At 39.4% G+C, this 20969-nt stretch overlaps 1 protein-coding gene across 1 annotated transcript; it reads left to right on the top strand.

Moving 5' to 3' along the window:
- The first annotated feature begins 12786 nt into the window (after positions 1-12786).
- On the top strand, positions 12787-16127 carry LOC104423623 (disease resistance protein RPV1-like). The gene is made up of 7 exons (XM_039300316.1): positions 12787-13477; positions 13625-13797; positions 14055-14459; positions 14551-15130; positions 15277-15335; positions 15627-15771; positions 15961-16127. The coding sequence occupies exons 1-7, from the start codon at positions 12787-12789 to the stop codon at positions 16125-16127; spliced, it is 2220 nt and encodes a 739-aa protein (XP_039156250.1).
- Positions 16128-20969: the final 4842 nt, after the last annotated feature.

The following is a 20969-nucleotide window of genomic DNA, read 5'->3' as shown; positions in this document are numbered from 1 at the left end:
ACTTACGCTTTCTCTGCTCTCCATGCTGAGGGAAACGTTGATTTATTAGAAACTCAAATGGCTTCTGAATAGGTTGGAGAGATGTCTATTTTGAAAGTGTTTCCGTTACCTGCATATGAGAAATAAATTGGGACAAAACCATAAATATATCATCTGGAATATTTCAACTGTAGCTATTTTTGAAGACTCGTTGTAAATTTTTTGGTGCTTTATTCCTTCGTGTCCAAATGCAGCCTTTGAAATTAAAACCTAATTCTTGTCTATGAATTTATTGGGAATAAGTCTAACATAATCCATCTCAAGTGCATAATATGTATGAATTCTATGTTTTCAGGTTCAATGTATGTAAAATTGTAATGCGTCTGGGATGAGTAGCAAGTCCTTACCTTCCTACAAGTGCATGGCACGTGAGGGTGAGTAGACTCTTGAATAAAAGTCTTTCTTCGGTTTTGGCATCTTTATCCGCTTCCTAGCATTTGGTCTGCAATAATTTCAATGTATTAATTTTAAACCGAGGCGATTTTATGAATTTCATTCGAATTGAACTCTTTAAATCCTTGAATTCTTAAATTTAGCCCATTTGAGCCTTAAACCCTATGCAACTCGACACATTTTTCCTCGGCAATCGTTGAAATTTTCATGTGTCTTACATGTGCCGTACATGTGCTCTACGTGCACCGTGTGCCGTGCATGATGTGCAATGCATATCTTCCCAAAGGGTTATTGAGTAAGGTTTATGTTTTTCACGTAATTTTCCAATTTAGACTTGATTAGAATTAGGATTTTCAGTACTTCTTTTGGAAGATCGTTGTATTTCTCTGCTTTGAGGGGAGATCCAGGGTGTACTTTATTTTATAATGAACGTAATGAGATTCTATAGCCGATTAAAAAATGATTATCGATAACCTTCCACTTATATTGTAACTTTTTCGGAGCTTTATAAATTTCTAGATGATATAGCTTTTAGAGTTCAAAGGTATGTATGTTTTGCAGAAGGTAGATAATTTGCAAAGGATTTTTCTAGAAAGATTACTTGTATCGCTTACAAAAATGAATAAGCAAAAGTTATTTTCATCATCCATGAAATTATTTAAACATAAATTGCTGTCTACAATAAAAATATTTTTTATTAGCTAATTATTTCATGTGATACAAGTAATCATATTTAATAAATTATTTTGAAATTATTCATTTTTTCACGAAACAAACGAAGCATAAAAACCTAACTCCAGTCTTATAAGTTTACTATAAATAATATAAATTATCTCAAAGACTTACAAGTGTGGATTCTACAATTGTAGATTCAATTTATGTTGAATTTAAATGGGCCTAGGGTTTCACCTACAACTAAAGAATGATTTCATCGTCATTAAAAGAATATCAATCAATATAATTATATGATTTCCAAACTAATAACATGCGTTAAAATCTCGTCTATTTGAACTCTGGTGGTTTGCGCCAACAAATCATTGGCAAGTCAACGGCTGGCTTTAAGTATACCTGCAACTCGCAAGTCCTCACCTTCCTAGAAGAGCATTGCACGAGAGGGCGAGCGAGCCATCTTGCGAAAAGTCTTTCTTCAGCGGAGCTCAAACCCAAGAATGATTGATCTGGGGGATCTTTATCTGCTTCTTAGCGTTTGATCCGGACTCTTCATCTTCACTCCTCCATCTTTGGTAATCTCCTCTCATTCATTGCCCTTTTTTCATTAATTTGATGAAAAAACAATAGAGGGACTCTCGTATCAGTATTAGTTCTTTCCATAGTTGACTCCATGATCGATCACTGCAATTTGTATCCAACATCAATAGTTTTAGCCTAACCCCAGTCACGTGTAAACCCTGCTCATCTGCTTCCATCTATGCAACAGTCAGGCCTCAGATCTTGAAACTCAATTTCATTCCTATGCATCAGCTGAATTAGTTAGAATTAGGATCGGTTGATTTCATTTGTTAAACAATGTAGACAAATTAGTACATTATTGTCTGGTAAATAAGCAGTGAGAAAGAACACTCCTAGACAGAAAATTGATACCTTCAACTCTGTATATAACAGAAGAGGCAGACTGAATAGACTATAATGTTGCACTCTGTGGTGAACTGGAACTCTCAGGTTCTGTAAAATGCAGCTCTCGTTCCTGTACGCCTGTGTGTTCAAACTTATTTTGCTGGAAAAATAGTTATAGCATTCACCCTTCTTTTTTCTGTTGAATTTTTATCAACTCCACAAGTGATTGGCAATCCGCTCCTCTTTTTCTGATATGCTGATATTGTCTGAGATGTGAATAATAGCCTCATGCCTAACTAATGCTCCCCCCTTACCCTGTATCTGTTTGTTTATAGCCTAGTTGAATTAGCTGTGGAGTAATTTCTTGATTTCATTTTTCTAACGAGATAGTCATAGGAGTATGCGATTATTTGCCTGCTGTTACTCTCCCTCCTGCCTCTGCGAGCAGAAGAAAGTCCTGATTGTCCTCGGCACCACTCAGTCCGCAACCTTCCGAGACCGCGAGAGGGACGGTAAGCCCAAAGCCGACTCCCGTTTTGAGGCACAGCGGGCCAAATATTAGAAAATAGTTTTAGCATAAATATCATTTTGTAAAATCCATATTTATAAAGGTTTTTTTTTTTTTTTAATTTTTTAATCTAAAAACTTAATTTGGTGTAGGTTGGCCGTTGGCCGCCGCCAGCTAACCGCCGGACGGCCAGATCTCGCCGCCGGACGGCCAAATTTGGCCTCCGAACCGCCAGATCTGGTCGCCGGATGATGAGATCTGGCCTCCGGACGGCCATATCCGGCGGCCTGAGGTCGCGGAGGCTTGATCTGGCCTCTGGACTGCCAGATCTGGTGGCCTGAGGTCGCACACTCAGGCGGCGTCGCTTGAGTCGCGGATAGCGCAACCTTAGGCGGTGGTCGCCGAAGAAGACCCAACTCTTAGGTGGTAAATCGGTGGAGATTAAGATGAACGGGAAGAGAGTGAACAGTGATGCTGATGATTAGTATAAAGTAGGTCTGAAATGCTGAAAGCTCAAAAGTAGGTCCGACCTGTATTGAGCTTTCAGCATTCCCATAGCTGCTGACGTTTAGCTAAGGGACTTCTAAAAATACTTACCAAACACCTAATATTTTCGTAAGTGTTTTGGGCCTTTGAGAAAGCTGAATCGAATGAGGTCTGTCAAAGAATGCTTTTTCTTGGGATCTTTGGCTGCTTCTCAGCATTTGATCCTGACTCTTCATCTTCACCTCCTCCTTCTCCGGCAATTTCCTCTCATTTATTGCCTTCTTTTTATTGAATTGGGTCTGTTCTGTAATGCAACTAGGTGCAGAATTTGATGGAAACAAGAGAGGGACTCTCGGATCAGCATCAGTTCTTTCCTCAGTTGACTCCATGATTGATCACTGCCAGTTGCGTCTGACACTAATAGCTTTAGCCTCTAACTTGAGTCGCATGCTAAAACCCTGCTCAGTGCTCATCCACTTCCATCTATGCAACTGTCAGGCCTCAGATCCTGAAACGCAATGCCACTTTTATGCATTAGTTTGTCGATAGATCTCACAGATTTCTACTGTTGGGAATAACGGATCCCCGAAAACCGGATTCGACACTAAATCGAACCCCTAAATCAATGCGGAAGACGAAGCCCGGGAATAACACATATCACCGATCGTAAAGCACACCACGGATTCAAGCGTACCTTGTTAGCCACAGATTAAACACCAATGCTGAAGATCAAGGAAGAAATTCTGATCCGATGATGTCAATTCGCCTTGAAAGGAAGACAGTATCGCCATAAGCGTTTTTCTTCTTTTTGGAGGGAGAGTGGGAGAGAACGTACGTTGGAATTGTGCCAAAAGGGTGTCTTCTCTCTCTCTCTCCTCCCTTTTATACCTTTCCCCATCCACGGGCCCTATTCCCGTGGGCCGGGCCTTTTTGGGCCCAACTTGAGCGGATGGGCCTTAAGCCCATCTCATAAATCCATTATCTCCCACTCGCACGTGGTGGTCCAAAACCAACATGGGCGGACAGGCCCTACTCAACCCCATCAGAAAAAAATCCATCATAGACTCTCACTTAACATGGTGGGCCGAACAAAATCCTCTTTTCTTCTCTTCAACATTCATACCGATGAATAATCCGTGCGACCAAAGATACTTTGAGAGCTCGTTGCCATACATCTCGTTAGGAATATATAGCAGCTCATAATGGGCATCACATCCTGAGTAGATTTAATATGCAGTACCCTAGATCGATCGATCACATTTATATCTCTCTTGATCTCTTTTAAACAATGATATATATATATTGTATTCACAATTATGATTATCACAAAGACAGTCATAATTGGTTAACCGGTGAATACAAAACTACAATGTGATTCTCCAAATTTGATCTTCCTCTTTCCTTCAAACTCTCAATTTCATTTCAGCTTGCTTTTCTAGAAATGCCCCATTAGATCGAATCACTCATGACCATTGGCAACATCCTAAGATACCAAACACTAAATAGAAATCTCGAGAATAAGTAAGAGTCATGAGGGGACAAAAAAATTGAGGAACTCTCTTCCTCAAGAGTCTTACACGACATAAAAGTTGAGATCAAACTTTTGTCACTCTTATTGGTCGTCTCATGCATACGTAGTATGAAATACGTATTACAGTATTAACTCATTTCCCATGGAGTGTATGTCTACACCTTTTATACCGTATATATGATAGTTCAGACATACCCAATGTCTAACTTGAGTTCACGTATCTACTCATTCACAAAATTCATCAGAACTCACATCTGGCATCTTAGACAGATAAAGTAAAATATGGGGGTATTCATATTTTACTTTCGGACATAGTAAGTATTATATCCTCATCTTAACACCTAGTTAATGCGACATACATGTTTTAAGCTTGAGCTCTCGATTATCACATAGATAATAAGCTTAAAAATAGTCTCATCTCTATTTATCACACAGTAAATAGAGGCGATTACCCGTGTGAGTGGGCTAATCTTATATCTGTCCGACATACCTCTCAATTTAAAGTAATACACTAAGCATTAAGATGCATAGAGATCAAACAAAGATTCATAGGCATTAATGATGAAAACACAAATTCATCAAATTGTGAACACTTAAGGAAATTACAATATTCAGTACATTAACCTCTACGCAATCCTAGAGATTTCATATGGCCACAAAACACATCACTAGGTATTGGCCTTATCATAGGATATGCTACCATTCTATGCATAGTATGTACTCTAAGTTCACATCCTTTCGTACAACCATATCCTTTACAAAATTATACTTGGTATCTATGTGTCCGGTCTTGCCATGATATTTTGAATCTTTAGTGTACGCTTTTGCTGCTTGGCTATCACAGTTAACCAACAATGAATCTGCAGCACTTCCAATAACACCTAAATGATCCAAAAATCTCTTAAGCCAAACATCTTCTTATACTACTGCTGATAATACCACGAACTCAACTTCTATCGTGGACAAGGCTATACACTTTTGTTTCTTACTGCTCCAACATATGGTGCCATTATTCGATAAGAAAACAAACCCAGAGATAGATTTTCTTTCATTTAAATCTCCTCCCCCAATCAGCATCATAATAGCCTTTGAGTTGCAGATCCTTTCTTTTATAACTCAGCATATAATCAGCAGTTCCCTTTAGATACCTTAGTATTCTTTTAACGGCTTTCCAATGTGCTTGATCTGGATTGGATTGGTATCTGTTCACCATTCAAACTGCAAAACATATGTTAGGTCTTGTACACATCATAATGTACATCAAGCTTCCAACAGCACTAGCATAAGGAACATGTTTTATTTGTTCCTTCTCTTGTGGAGTCCTTTGACACAGTCTATGGCTCAATCATTCACCTTTTGCAATAGGAATGTCTATGGGTTTATAATCTTGAAATCTTAACTCCAAGAATGTATGCAACATTACCCATGTCTTTCATCTCAAAGTTGGAAGACAACCAACTTTTGACAGTATTGACAAACTCCATATTACTTCCGGCAATTAGTATATCATCAACATATAATGATATGATCACAAATTGATCATTGGATATTTTGATATATACACAATGATCCTCATATATCATTGTAAAGTCATATGCCATTATGGCATTATGAAAACGTATATACCATTGTCTTGACGACTGCTTAAGGCCATATATCGACCCCCAAAGTCGACATACATTTTCTTCTTGGCATTTCACTATGAAACCAGCAGGTTGTTCTATATATGTTCATTCCTCTAATTCTCCATTGAAGAAAGTAGTCTTTACATCCATTTGATGTAACTCAAGATCCAGATTAGCCACTATTGCCAGAATAATGCGAATCGAGGTAAATCTTACTACAGGAGAAAATGTATCTTCATAATCAATTCCTTCCTGTTGATTATACCAAGGCGAGCCTTATGCCTTTCTATCGAGCTATCAGCCTTTCGCTTTATTTTGAGAACCCACTTGTTCCCAATAACTTTGTGTCCTTTTGGAAAATCAACTAGTTCCCAGACTTGGTTTGATTTCATTGACTCCATTTCCTCTTTCATTGCATGAATCCATTTTTCCTTATTAGGGCAATTTAGAGCCTCATTAATATTTCTTGGCTCATCCTCATCTTGTGGAGCAACCATAAAAATTTCCCTTTCAATGTCAAAACATCGACGGGGAATATTTTGGCGACTTGTTCACCGTATGGGAGATTGTACACTTAGCATATCATTCCCCATCATGCTCCCACTTGGATTAGGTAATGATGATGTCGTCACATTAGGTGGTTGCAATTGAGAATGAGTTGAATTCAATTCATCACATCTCATATTACTCCCACTTGGACAAACTCCATTGACATCATTATCTTGATCCAAGGTTTCAAATAGGGAGTTATTTTCCCTTATTTCGCCCCTCTTAGGAAATTCATCCACTAAAGATGTGACATCCCGTGATTCAAATTCAGTTATACTCTCACTTTCCTGCTCACCTATGAGCACATACCATTTTGAGTGTTCGCTGTATCTCATGAAAATATTCTTATTTTCTTTGGGACCCAATTTCTCAAACTTGTGAGAGGACTCATGAATATAGGCAGCACAACCCCATGGCTTAAGAAAACTTAAGTCCGGTTTTCTAACTGTCCATAACTCATATGAAGTGGAAATAACTGATTTGGAAGGCACCCGGTTAAGTATATAAGTAGCAGTTAACAACACATCACTCCAAAAGGTGATAAGTAAGTTAGCATGCGCCATCTTGGACCTAACCATTCCAGTAAGGTTCTATTTATTCTCTCTGCAACACCATTTTGTTGAGGAGTATATGGAATAGACAACTATCTTTCTATTCCTTTTTCATCACATAATTTTCTGAACTTATCAGATAAATATTCTCAACCTCGATCGGATCTAAATACCTTTTATTTTCTTGTCTAATTGATTTTCTGCCAGGTTCATAAACCTTTTGAAACAACTTATGCTTCAGATTTATGAGAAATCAAATAGACATATCCGACTCGTGTATAATCATCTATAAAAAAAGTGATGAAATAAACAAACCATTGCCTTCCTTTCACATTCATTGAACCACAGACGCCCAAATAGATTAAATGCAGAGGAAATTCAGCTCTTTTACCTTTTCCAAATGGTTTCCTTGTTATTTTCCCTACTAGGCAATGCTCACTCATGGACAAATCGACTTTTTCAATATTGCCCAACAAGCCCTCTTTGGCTAGTCTATTCATATGTTGTTGTGGCCCATATGACCAAGTCTAGCATGCCACCATATTCACATCATTATCATATAAGGTAGAAGACGTGAAACAATGGAATAACATATTGACATCATCACAATTAACATTTAGTACAATAAAACCATTCCGTAAGTGACCACAATCATAGTAGTTTGTATCCAAATACAAATCTACACCTTTATTATGGAAGTTCATACTAAAACCAAGCTTAACCAATATCAAAAACAGACACAAAATTTCGACGAATCTCTAAAGCATATAGAACATCAAGGTGCGTCCACCACTCATGTTTAATCAGTCAGTGCCAATTCCTTTACATCAGCTCTAGAGTTGTTTCCCATATGAATCCACTCAGTTCCAGTTGATACTCGTCGGAATTCCACGAAGGATTCTCTATCCTTCCCTCTATGGTCTGTCGCTTCTAAATCTTCAGTCCACAAAGGATTGGATTCAGCCAATAATATTGAACTTGATACATAAGCAAAGTTCTCAAATGTACAAGAGGTGTTGACTTTCTTTAGCTCACGACAGTCGCGAGCATAGTGACCTCTCTTGTCACAATTGTAACATCTCACCCTTGAAAGTTTTCCTCTCTTGTGTTGGTTAACTCTTGATTTCTTGCAATAAGGACTTGATCCTTTGCATTCCCACATATTGAACGAATCAATACGCTTGCGCTTAGAGCACAAAGCCCTTTCTGAGCTAGAACCAGCATAGCAAATGTCTATTTTCGGCTCAAATACCGTTAGGCGGTCCTCTACTAGCTCAAGGTGGCGCATGGCATCCTTAAGGTCTTCCATAACATGGTCAAGAGCTTCTAGTGCTTCTTGCTTTTCCAGCATATATTGAATCTTCTTATTCAATATTTCACAATTGTTACCGTTCATATCAGCAATTACATTCTTAGTTGCTGAAACCATCGATCTAAACACATCAGACATATATGCACGAATAATTAATGCCTATCATTTATACATCCCTATTTGCATAGACCCATCATATTAATGAATAATTTCAAGTAAGGCTTCAGAATCAAAAGGTCACTATGTTTCCAATCATCCTCCAAAAATCCTAACTCAAAATTATTATTAATATAATTGTCTTATGCAAATAAATTCTATGAAGTTACAAAAACTTCTATTACTACCCACAGCAACCAGCAATAGCAGAAAGCAAATAAAATCTTAACATCCAATAAAATAACAATGCTTTCACATGATACAACTAACATATCGGTTGCTACATCAACAACAATCAGATAGTAAACATTACATAATTAATCAAAGAAATAAATAGGGAATGTCCCTTCTAATCTATCAGTCAAAACATCTGAGAAAACTGAAGGCACATTTGCCAACCATGGAAAAACTTTTGGAGAGCATTCATGTCACCACCAAGGCGCATTTACTCTACGCCATGTGGCGCTCAATCTAAGGGTTGAAGTTTTGGCCAACTCAATCCTATAGTACTCTCTTACAAAAGCTTCTACTAGCCTTCTATAACCCGGGACCACGTTGACCTCTCATAGCCGATCCAACACTGCTTGCCATTCAGGTGGAAAAGTGTTAATCAAAGCCGGCACCATCTCAAAATCCGGCATAAGATAATCATTACTGATGATTTCTTGTATCATCTGATTGACCTTGACCACATGTGATACTAAATCACCGTTATGCCACCGATATTTAGCTAAATCTAACATCAGCCTTTTCAGTCTTGCATGTCCCTCGTCCATTCTCGGGATTGCAGGTATCCGTGCATAACGCATCATAGTTCCTGCAACAAATGCATAACTAAAAATGGATCACTTATAATCCATAATAAATAAAAGGGAAAATACATAATTTTCCAAAATTCATGCAACAAATGCAGAATTAAAAATGGATTACTTATAACCCACATAGGCATGACTGAAAAAGAAACAACTTCCTCTTTTTTTTTTCTTTTTTTTTGGTTAACGGTCAATGGTCAAAGTCAATGGTCAACGGTCGGTCAACGGTCATCAGTCAACGGGTCAACGGTCGGTCAATGGTCAACGGTCGGGTCAACGGGCGCGCGGGTCGGAAGCCCGGTCGGACCGGACGGACCGGTCGGGTCGGTCGGACGAACCGACCGCATGTGCCGCGCGCGTGCGCTCGCGCGTGAACGTGCTGACGTCAGCCACACATGCGCAGCATGCGCCAGGCTGATCGGGTCGGGTTGGGTCGCCGTCGAGTCGGGTCGCCGGCCGGTGACCACCCGGCGAAACGTCGTCGGCGATGACGTCATCAGTGACGTCATCCGAGCGATTACCGACCGTTGGATGACGTCATGATGACGTCATCGCGTGACGTCAGCACACGTCGGTTCGCGGACTGGCGCATGCCGGTTCGCCCGGTCGCCGGCGCGCATGTACCGGTTCGTCACCGGCGCGTGTGGCGCATCGCGCCCACGCGCAGAGGCTTCTGGCCGCGCGTGTGGGCGCGTGCGGTGTCGTACGGCGGCGTGCGACATGTCGCCGGACTCGTCTCGACGTCGCCTTTCTCCCCATGTATTCAGAAAACGATTTCGACTTACGAAAACTCGGAAAAATGGCCAAAAAGCTCTCGGGTGTCGGGATTTCTCGCCCCAATCCGTACGGCCAAAAATTTTTCGCGAAAAATCAATCAAAAAACATCAAATTGATCGGGAAAATGCGAACTAGGGCTCTGATACCAATGTTGGGAATAACGGATCCCCGAAAACCGGATTCGACACTAAATCGAACCCCTAAATTAATGCGGAAGACGAAGCCCGGGAATAACACGTATCACCGATCGTAAAGCACACCACGGATTCGAGTGTACCTTGTTAGCCACAGATTAAACACCAATGCTGAAGATCGAGGAAGAAATTCTGATCCGATGATGTCAATTCGCTTTGAAAGGAAGACGGTATCGCCGTAAGCATTTTTCTTCTTTTTGGAGGGAGAGTGGGAGAGAATGTACGTTGGAATTGTGCCAAAAGGGTGTCTTCTCTCTCTCTCTCCTCCCTTTTATACCTTTCCCCATCCACGGGCCCTATTCCCGTGGGCCGGGCCTTTTTTGGCCCAACTTGAGCGGATGGGCCTTAAGCCCATCTCATAAATCCATCATCTGCAATTAGGAATCGGATTTACCTCTTTAGGAACTGGGCCAGGGCTAAAAGCTAAATTAATTTGACTGGGTTTGTCGATACGACTAATTATGGTAATTACGAGTTGGACTTTATTCTTTTTTTGCTCAAACAGAGATAGTGGTATCTTTAAGAGACTTTGATATGACAAATTCGTACATTATTGTCATGTGATTAGCAGTAAGAATGCTCCTAGGCAGAAAATTGGTACCCTCAACTCTGTATTTAACAGTAAAGACAATTGAATACACTACAATGTTGCACTTTGTGGTGAACCGGTACTCTCTGCTTCCGTAAAATGCAGCTCTCATCCCTACACTCATGTGTGTTCCAACTTATTTTCTGGAAAAACGGTTATATACCATTCATGCTTCTATTTTCTGTTGAAATCTTATTAGCTCCATAATTTATTAGTAATTAAATCATTTTTTCTGATATGCTGGTACTTTCTGGCAAATGTGGATAATAGCTTCAAGCTTAACTGATGCTCGCCCATGATCGTGTATCTGTTTTTTTTTTTTTTTTTTTATAACCTATGAGATGGCTGTAATTAGGGATCGGTTTATGCTCTTTACAAACTAGTCCGATGGTGAGAGTTGCATTTGCTTTAGTGTAATTTCTTGATTTCATTTTTCTAATGAGATTGTCGTAGGGGAATGAACTCTTTGCCCGCATCTGTAAAGGTCGAGGGAGCTAGTAATTTAGTGTTGTGGAATGTCTTTGTCCAATCTAATTTGGTTAAACTAATAGAGGAAGGTTTTATTATAATTTCTTATTAGATAATGACAAATTTATTCAAGCTACAAGCAACTTTAGGTGCTTATGTGCAAAGGACATTCAACGTCATCTTTCAAGAGAAATTTTATCACCTAAAGAAAGAGTTCAAGACAAAAATAGGTTGACAGTGATTTATCTTTGCGCGAAATATTCTTTTTTTTTTTTTTTTTTTCAAATCAATTTCGAGTGTGAACTAAAATTCATAATTTCCGCGATACTTTGGAAAGTTCTTCCTTTAGAATCGAGATGGGTCCACTGCTCTACCGTATTGTTAATAAAATATTTGGACATATTTTGGTGTCTAGTGCAAGGCCCTAGAAGGAGCTCATGCATTTGTCATCGAGGTCCTTTTCTAGAATGACTTAAAACAGAATAGTGGCTGAGAGAAATCATGATAATCATCACTCCACTTTCATAGTAAATATATTTCAGGTGGGATATCAAGACGTTGCAAGTCCTCTGAAAATTCCAGAAATGGAGAAGCCAGTGGAACCTTATTATGAAGTATTCTTGAGTTTTAGAGGATCTAATACTCGCAACGACATCGCTGATTACCTTTACCACAGCCTCATGGATGTTGGAATACGAGCATTTAGAGATGATGAACAGCTTCATGTTGGGAAAGAGATTGGCCCGGAGCTTCTCCAAGCGATTAAGCAGTCAAAAATCTCAATTCCTATCTTTTCTGAAAGATATGCTGAGAGTGAAAGGTGCCTGATGGAGTTGGTCCAAATGGTGGAGTGCAAGGAAAAGTAGGGACAAGAGATCATGCCGATTTTCTATGACGTTAAACCATCTGAGGTTCGTGACCAAATTGCAAGTTACGGCAAGGCCATTCGGTCACACATAACTAAGAAGTTGTATACTGATGAGACTATTCAAAACTGGAAGGCAGCTCTCAACAAGGTTGGATCATTAAAGGGATGGAAACTCAAGCAAAGGTACTTGAATTTATTATTGTGCATGGTTTGTTTGTATCTTAGATATTATTCTATCCATCTTGATTTAATAGTTTGGTTCTATTGCCTTCAATACTGCCAAAGGCAAAGGCGAGTTCACAAAAGAAGTTGTTTAGATGCTTTTGATCAAGTTGAAAAAGAACTCCTTGGCAATGTCTAATTGCTTGGTTGAATTGGACGATCAAGTGGACAAGTTCATGGAAGTGATAGGTGAACAGACCACTAAAACACAGATTATTGGTATACATGGTATGGGTGGTGTCGGAAAGACGACTATTGCCACAATCATCTATAATAAACTATCGGGTGATTTTTATAACTGTTGCTTCCTGTCAAATGTTCGAGATACAAAAATTGAGACTTTGCAAGATCAGCTCATCTCTAAAGTCCTACGAACAAGTTGCCTGTCCATCACTAATAGTAATGAAGGAATTACTGAGATCAAGGAGAGGTTGTTCTCTAAAACGGTCTTACTTGTACTTGATGATGTCGACCAAAAGACTCAGCTGGATGCTCTTGTGGGGGTGGATGAATGCCGGTTCGGCAGAGGAAGTAAGGTTATTATTACCACAAGAGACAAGGAACTTCTCAAAGGTGTTGATTTTCAGCATGAACTTATCAAAATGGATTTTAAACATTCTCTTAAACTATTTAGCAGACATGCCTTTAGAAGAGACAATCCTCCAGTAGAATACGTTCCCCTCTCCAAAAAAGCACTAAAAATCTGCGATGGTCTTCCTTTGGCTCTTAAAACTATAGGTTCACTTTTAAATGGAAAAGAGAGGAGAATTTGGGAGATCACGTTGAAGAAGCTAGAAACTATTCCAGATGGAAATGTTAAAAGTAAGTTAAACATCAGTTTCGAGGCATTAGAATCTTAAGAGAAGGAAATATTTCTCGATATTTGTTGCTTCTTTGTTGGGTATGATGTGAGAATTGTGATTCACATGTGGGACAGCTGTAAGTTTTCCCCTGAATATTCTCTTGAAGTCCTTGAACAGAGGTCCTTAATAAAGATTGCAGAAGGTAACCGACTGTGGGTGCATGATCAACTAAGAGACCTTGGACGAGACATCGTTCGTGAAAGAGCTAATTTAAAACCGGAGAAGCAGAGTCGGGTGTGGAATCATGAGGAAGCAATTGTTGTTCTTCAAATAAAGGAGGTAAAGTGTTTGCAATGTTATTCCTATCCAAAGAGACAAGTTATACACGTTGATTTGGCTTATTTGCTTCTATCTAAACCAAGTCGTTACTTGTGTGGTTACTATGATCACATGCTCATCTATAAATTATATTATCAATTAATTTCAATTATGAATAAGATGTACATTCCTTAAGTCCTTGAGCGCGTTCAACTTGAATGCCTTCAACTGGTGATTATATGATAACCAGCTTATGTTTCCCTTTTTTGCTTTGGCAGAGAACAAAAAATGTTGAAGCAATATGTCTCACATTTGATCATCAATCTCAATGCTTTTTAAAGAATGAATTTGCAAGTCTACCAAATTTAAGGTTTCTTCAAGTGGAGTGTGGGGACTTGGATATGAACAACGTTCAACATTTTTCTTTTACCAACTGGTTTGGAAGGAATCTACCCACCCTTCCGAATTTGAGATGGCTCTCATGGTCTAAATTCATTCAGTATTTTCCTTCAACCAACTGGTTCCAGAGGAATCTACCCATCCTTCAAAATTTGAAATATATCTCATGGCATGAGTTTCCCATCTTTTTCCAATTCACCGCATTTTCCCTCGTGAAGCTAGTGATTCTTGATCTATCAAGGAGTAAAATTACAGATGAGTGGGAGGGATGGAACCACCTCAAGGTACGGTATTATTTCAATATGAATTTGCTATATTGACTTTGTTGTCTTGTATCTCAAAATGATCCAAATTAACCTCTTCTCTTCATTACAGATGGCAAAGAAGTTGAAGGTTCTAAATTTGACTAAATGTAACTTGCGTAGAACTCCTGACTTTTCTGCTCATGAAAATTTAGAGCAATTGATTCTTCAAGAGTGCTACAAACTAGTTCAAGTTGATAAATCTATTGGTAAGTTAAAGCATTTAGTGTTATTAAACTTGGAAGGTTGTGGGAAACTTCAGACATTGCCAGACGAGATGGAGGAACTTAAAGCCTTGACAGAACTTCGTGTTGGTTGGACATCTATTACAAATATTCCTGAATGGAAAGGAATTGAGAAATTGGAAACCCTCGGTGCAACTTACTGTAAATTACTGAGTGAATGCAATTTAGCTGGTTGCTCAACATCACTATTGTATCTTGACTTGTCAGAAACAAGTATTAGTGAACTTCCATTTGGAAATTTTGGGTCTCTCATTGAGTTGAATCTTTCTCGGTCAAGCTTACGAGAGTTACCTGATTCAATAAAGACGATGAAGAATTTGAGAGTACTAAGGATGTCTCACACCCCCTTAGAAAAGCTACCCGGTGCCCTTGGGTTGTTGGAGAAGCTTGAAGCGATCCATGTTGATGGTTGTATAATTTTGTGTGGGGAAATTCCAAATGAGATTGAAAGACTATCATTTCTAAGAATCTTGAGGTTATCGAGCTCGAGAGTTTCTAATATACCTAAGCTTCCTGAAAGTATGATCGATCTATACCTGGAATATAATCTACAGATGAGATGCCCAGATCTCTCGAATCTATTAAATTTGAGAGTTTTGACATTGGAATCAAGGTATCAAACCCCTTCCCATCTAGCTCCAAGCCTCAATTGGATCGGAAGGCTAACAAAGCTAGAAACCTTGTATTTGCGTTACGATAATCCGGTCACCCTACCTTCAGATTTTAATCTCCTTTTGAAGCTCGGAAGCTTGAACTCTGCGTACATAATCTAGAATGCCCACCTAGGCTTCCCCAGAATTTGTCATACTTTAAGATATATGGGGGCAGGTTAATGGACAATGCAGTGATAAATGTTTCATATTTGGAGAAGTTATCATTATTGCAAGTCTATTGTTGTGTGCAGGTTCAAGGCCTCGAACATTTGAATAACCTGAAAGAGCTTCGTCTTAGTGGTCTTGTGTCACAAGCAAAGTTGCTTGACCTGACCAACTTGAAGAAGCTCCGAAGTGTTCATATAGAAAGTTGTCCTAAACTGGTTGAGGTTAGAGGTCAGCTAGAATCGTTGGAGGGTCTCTATTTATTTAACTGTGAATCACTTGAAAAGCTGCCTGATCCATTAAGCTTCAAGCATATAAAATCATTATCTATAGAAAAATGTCATAAGCTAGAAGAGATTTAGGGCCTGGAAGTTGCGGAGAATTTGCGTTTCTTATGGGTGAAGTATTTTCCGTTGCTAGAGAAGTTGCCTGACTTGACCAACGCCAAGGAGCTCAAGGGTCTCGAGATAAGGCATTGTCCTCGTCTGGTTGAGATTCAAAGTAGGCTAGAATCATTGAAAAACTTGAAATATGGGGCTGCGGGTCTCTGCGACAATTTTCTGATCCTTCAAGCTTCAAGGAGCTAGAGGATTTAATAATAAGAGGATGTGAGAGATTGGAGGAGATTCTGGAATCGGATGAGTACAGGGATTTGAAAAAAGCGAGGATCCTGACGGAAAGCCGGATAAGCCGAGGGTGGTGGGCAGGAAGTCACGGATAAAATGTTCCATACTAGAGTGGTGGTGAGGAATATTTTCTCAAATGACGTGTGTATAGGTGGGACCCACTCTTAAGAAATTTCGACTTCTTTCTCCTTTTTTAATTTTTTTGTTTCGTTTTTTCTCCCGTTGCTCTCTCTCTCTGTCTCTCCTCACATTCTTTCCTTCTTCTTCCTTCTCTTCCAGAAGCAGCAGCAACGGACCCCAACCATCAAGGCCCTCAACGGCGACACTGAGCGGAAGCACGAGACATGACTCGACCTGGCGGAGATTTCCCTCCGGGAAAGCGACCGCGTCTTCCTGCCAGCCTTGAGGAAGCCATTGAGTCAATAGAGAGTGTCCCAAACAAATCAAACCATGTTGGAATGTGGGGTGCAATTTTGGGTGCATGCAAGGTCCGTGGCAATCTAGTTATTGCCCGAAAAGCTGTGGATGCTCTATTGAATTTGGAACCCCGAAATGCTGCGAGGTATGTCATGTTATCAAGCATATATGCCACAACTAATGGATGGGATGATTCCTGCAGAGTAAGGAAGCAAATGGAGGAGAGAGATTTGACAAAAGATGTGGCAAGCAGTTGGATTGAGGTAAAGAATGAAATGCACAAATTTCCAGCAAAGGACCAATTCCACTGTCGGATAGGAGACTTATATGAAGTGCTCAAGAAACTAGCGTATCATATGAAGGAAGCTGGATATGTTCCTGAGCCCAACTTAAGACTCATCTTGGATGATGATGATGATGATTATGATGATGATGGTGGTGGGTAGTGAATAAAAAGTGTTTGGACGGAAGATGCTGGAGAAAAAAAGAAGGCTACAGCTGCAAGGTGATAGTTCTTGTATTAATGAACAATTCATACCTTCCTAGAGAACCTCAAGTCAAAGATACCATAAAGTTTCAGGAAGGACTCATGGTCCACAGAAAATTGGGCATCACGAAAGCCTCTCGTTGTACCTGGAGGTTTTGTGTGAGGTAGGTGGAGATTGCTCAGATGCTATCTGGTAATGGCATTCTGTGTACATATTTTCAGATTCTGATCTCATTGTTGCTGGAACAATGGAAAGCATCTACCTTGCCATTATTGGTTCGTTTGGATGCTGCCTGACCAGATCAAATTTTTCTCTTGGGTCATGTCCATGTCCCACAAAAGTAAACTCATCCATGGATAGACAATCATATTCTTTTTGCATATGCATGAAGACGCTCAGAGACTCCACATAAAACCCATGACGGGACAACCCAGAAATCAAGGAATTATAAGAGACAAGAGCCCTCTGCGGCATTTCATCGAACAAGACGAGCGCTTTCTTGAAATCGCCTATCCGGGCATATGCAGATATGATGGTGTTCCAAGAGTAACTGTTCTTTGTATCAAGATCATCAAAAGCCTTGTGGGCGCTTCGGATGGAAGAGCATCTGGAGTACATGCCAATGAGATGGTTGACGAGGAAAGAGTCGCTGGCGAGTGCGGTCTTGATGAGGTGAGAGTGGACGGTCATGCCGAGCTTCAGGTGTTTCTTGGCGACGCATCTTGCGAGGAGAGAGACATAGTGATGGATGGTTGGGACGATATCGCTGAAGAACATGGCAATGCATCAGTCGTCTCTCCCATGAAAGTGGTGTCCTCTGCATCTTATTACTCTTAACATCCGGCACGCGAATTGAAATTGTAAAGAAATGGCGAAAATTTATTGATTTAATGCTTGTTTGGAGTTAAAAAGTCGACAGTAGTTTTTTTGTTAAAATTGATATTATTTTCAAATTTCAGAAAATTATCAAAAAAAAAGTTATATGTGAATCTACGTGTCTATGCTTAAGTTTCTAGAGTTTTAGATTTAAAAAATGGGAAAAAATAACATATATAGTCCCTAAATTTTTAATTTGTTTAATGTGATATTTGAACTTTGTCCAAATGTGTTATATCATTTTTAAACTTTAATTTATATAATGCAATCATAAAATATTAATAAATGTTTAATGTGGTACTTAAACTATAAGAAAATGGCAAGTTTAGTCTAAACGCTAAATTGAACATCTATAAATAATTTAGTAAAAAGTGCAATCACATTTAATAATTTTCAAAAAGAACAATTAAATCTTAAAATTTATTAAACTAGGGCACCCTAATCCCACTATTAAGTCCTTCCAATTCAGTTAATGGGAAAAAAATAACCTGACTTTTTTTTTCCTGAAGATAGAGGCATTGAAATGACTGTCGTATTAGCAAAATTTAAGAAAAATGTAAAAAGAGAGAGAGAGAGAGAGAGAGAGAGAGAGAGAGGAAAAAACTGATTCCAAGATTTCTAAAATTAAAAACCCAAAAAAAGTAAAAATTTGGAAAAAAGAAGAAAGGTCAAATGGTGGAGAACCAAGAAGGACAGTGCTTGGCCGGTGTTCCTCGCCGGACTTAGAAGAAGCCAGCTCGGCCCTCACTACCACCTTCCCATGTTGAGAAAGGAACGAGGTAAGTGAGTGTGCATGCCCGTATGCAATGAGCGAACCAAGCAGGGTGGCAGCCCCTGGCCACTTGCCGGTGAGGCCGGCTGCGACCTTGCCGCTAGCTGCCCTTGTCCATTCGGCAATGATGGCCGTGACCCTTGCTCAGATTTGCAAAGATTATCAAAAGGGTGACGGTGCTCGACCGCGAGGTGGTGGACGCCAGGAAGCTCGGGGACTTGGAGAGGCGCATGTTCGCGGTAACATGTTGAAGAAGATTAAAGAATATAATCTTTGGCATCTCCAGGAGCTCCCTGAACGAGGTAGGCAAAGAAATTTCACACAAAACTAAAAGTAGAATAAATTTCATGAATTAAATTTGATTATGGGAGGATGAATTCGTGCAACAATGAATGCAATCTCCACTGTTCGGAGCATCTTTTTTTTTTTTCTTTCTAAATGAATGATGTTCAAAACTACTTGATGGAGAGGAATTGACCTCTCCAGAACGATTTCTTGTCTGATTTTTCTATCCTTTTTTTAGATCTTTATTTCTCCAAAATTTTCAAAACAAATTCATATCATCATACAAAATAAACATTTGGCATTAGCAACCATATCAACGCCTCTCTTAAAATGAACACAACACGTCCACTTTTAGGAAAACCAAATTGAGAATAAAATGCAATAAAAATACCAATATTTAACGTAGATTTTACACTATGATTGCATTTACTTTAGATTTAGATATCTACAATATAATATCATGATAGTAATTCAAATTAATTTACCAATCATTTTTTAAAAACAATGGAATACTTCGTTGGTTGATTAATCATCATCGATGCATATCAACATATTATTATTTTTATGTTTAATCACAAATAATTTATAATAATAAGTTAAGTTGACTTATATTTTTTAGTTAATGATTTACTTATAATTTTGTAATTTCCAATTTTTGGACTATAGGATAGTTGAGTTTCTCTTAAAATTTTCCTTGGTTAAAAATTTCAGGATGCCGTGCCTTCTGGCGATGATATGAACATTGCCATTTCACCCCATATATTATAAGTAAATAAGGTCGGATGGCTACCAACTTGCTAAATGCTGACCAGACACATTACTATGGTTGCACATATTGGTATCTTCGGTTTTGGAAGTTCTATTCAAACCACCTATAATTGGTAAGCTTTCACTGCCATTGCAAATTTTTTTGGAGCCTTACTCCTTTTCGGCTGAATGCAACTTTTGACAAATAAAATACTATATATATCATAACTTTCGTACGATATTTACTTGACTGCCATAATTACTTTTCTTTTCCATTATTGAAGTGTCATAATTTAAAAAATATATATATTTACTTGAATGTCATAACTTACGTAACTACCATACTTTTAAAAACGTTCATCACAGATATTATACCATGTCGAATTTTTGACACTTGGGTGAATGATTTTAAAAAGTTACGGCACAAAAAAGAAGAAGAAGATTATGACATTTAACTGAGTGCGAAACGAAAGTTTTATCACTTGAGTAATCCTAAAAAAGTTATAAAACTCAAGTGAGTGTTGTACGAAAGTTATATCATTTGTGGTGTTATTTTTCCTAACTTTTTGTGTCTTACAAACTCAATAGGTATAACTCTAACATAATTCATCTCAATTAATAAAAATATATGAATTCTACATTTTTGGGTTTAGTAAATTTAAAGTTTGAGTGGGCCTAGGTTTCACCTACAAAAGAAGGGTTTTATCGTTATTAAAAGAATATCAATTAGCATAAACTGAATGATTTCTAATCTAATAACACGCATGAACATCTCTTGTACTCCCGCCTTTCGTGCCAAAGAATCTTTGGACTTTGAGAAATTTCCCAGAAAAAAGTCAAAATAAAAAACCTTCTCCAGCTCGTGCCTCTCCTTCTTCTCCGCGCCGTTGACCCCGCCTGTGTCCGCGAGATCTCCTCGCGACCGATCAGCCCGGCGTCGGGGACAACGCCCGGTCGGCGGTGGGGAGCCCGGTGCCGCTCGGGAATGAGACCGAGGCCGCCTCCCTCCTGCCGGAGGCCGATGGCTTCGCGGCGGAGGCCGGCGGGAATCCTTCTCCAGCCCGCGCCGTCCGAGATCTCCCTCGCGACCGAGCGGGCCGCGTTACGGACAGCGCCCGATCGGCGGCGGGGAGCCTAGTGCCGCTCGGAACGAGACCGAGGCCGCCTCCCTCCGCCGAAGGCCGATGGATTCGCGGCGGAACCCTGGGACGGGAGGAC

The sequence above is a fragment of the Eucalyptus grandis genome, chromosome 8, assembly GCF_016545825.1.
Source record: "Eucalyptus grandis isolate ANBG69807.140 chromosome 8, ASM1654582v1, whole genome shotgun sequence".
Lineage (NCBI taxonomy): Eukaryota > Viridiplantae > Streptophyta > Magnoliopsida > Myrtales > Myrtaceae > Eucalyptus > Eucalyptus grandis.
Note: the sequence above shows the minus strand (reverse complement) of the source record. Positions and strands in the feature narration are given on the sequence as shown.

What these genes read in the sequence shown, in the direction of transcription:
- LOC104423623 (XM_039300316.1), top strand. Translation starts at nt 12,787, where the DNA reads ATGTCTAATTGCTTGGTTGAATTGGACGATCAAGTGGACAAGTTCATG. An exon ending in TTGTTCTTCAAATAAAGGAG is followed by an intron (nt 13,798 to 14,054) that starts GTAAAGTGTTTG and finishes TTGCTTTGGCAG; the next exon opens with AGAACAAAAAATGTTGAAGC. An exon ending in AGGGATGGAACCACCTCAAG is followed by an intron (nt 14,460 to 14,550) that starts GTACGGTATTAT and finishes TCTTCATTACAG; the next exon opens with ATGGCAAAGAAGTTGAAGGT.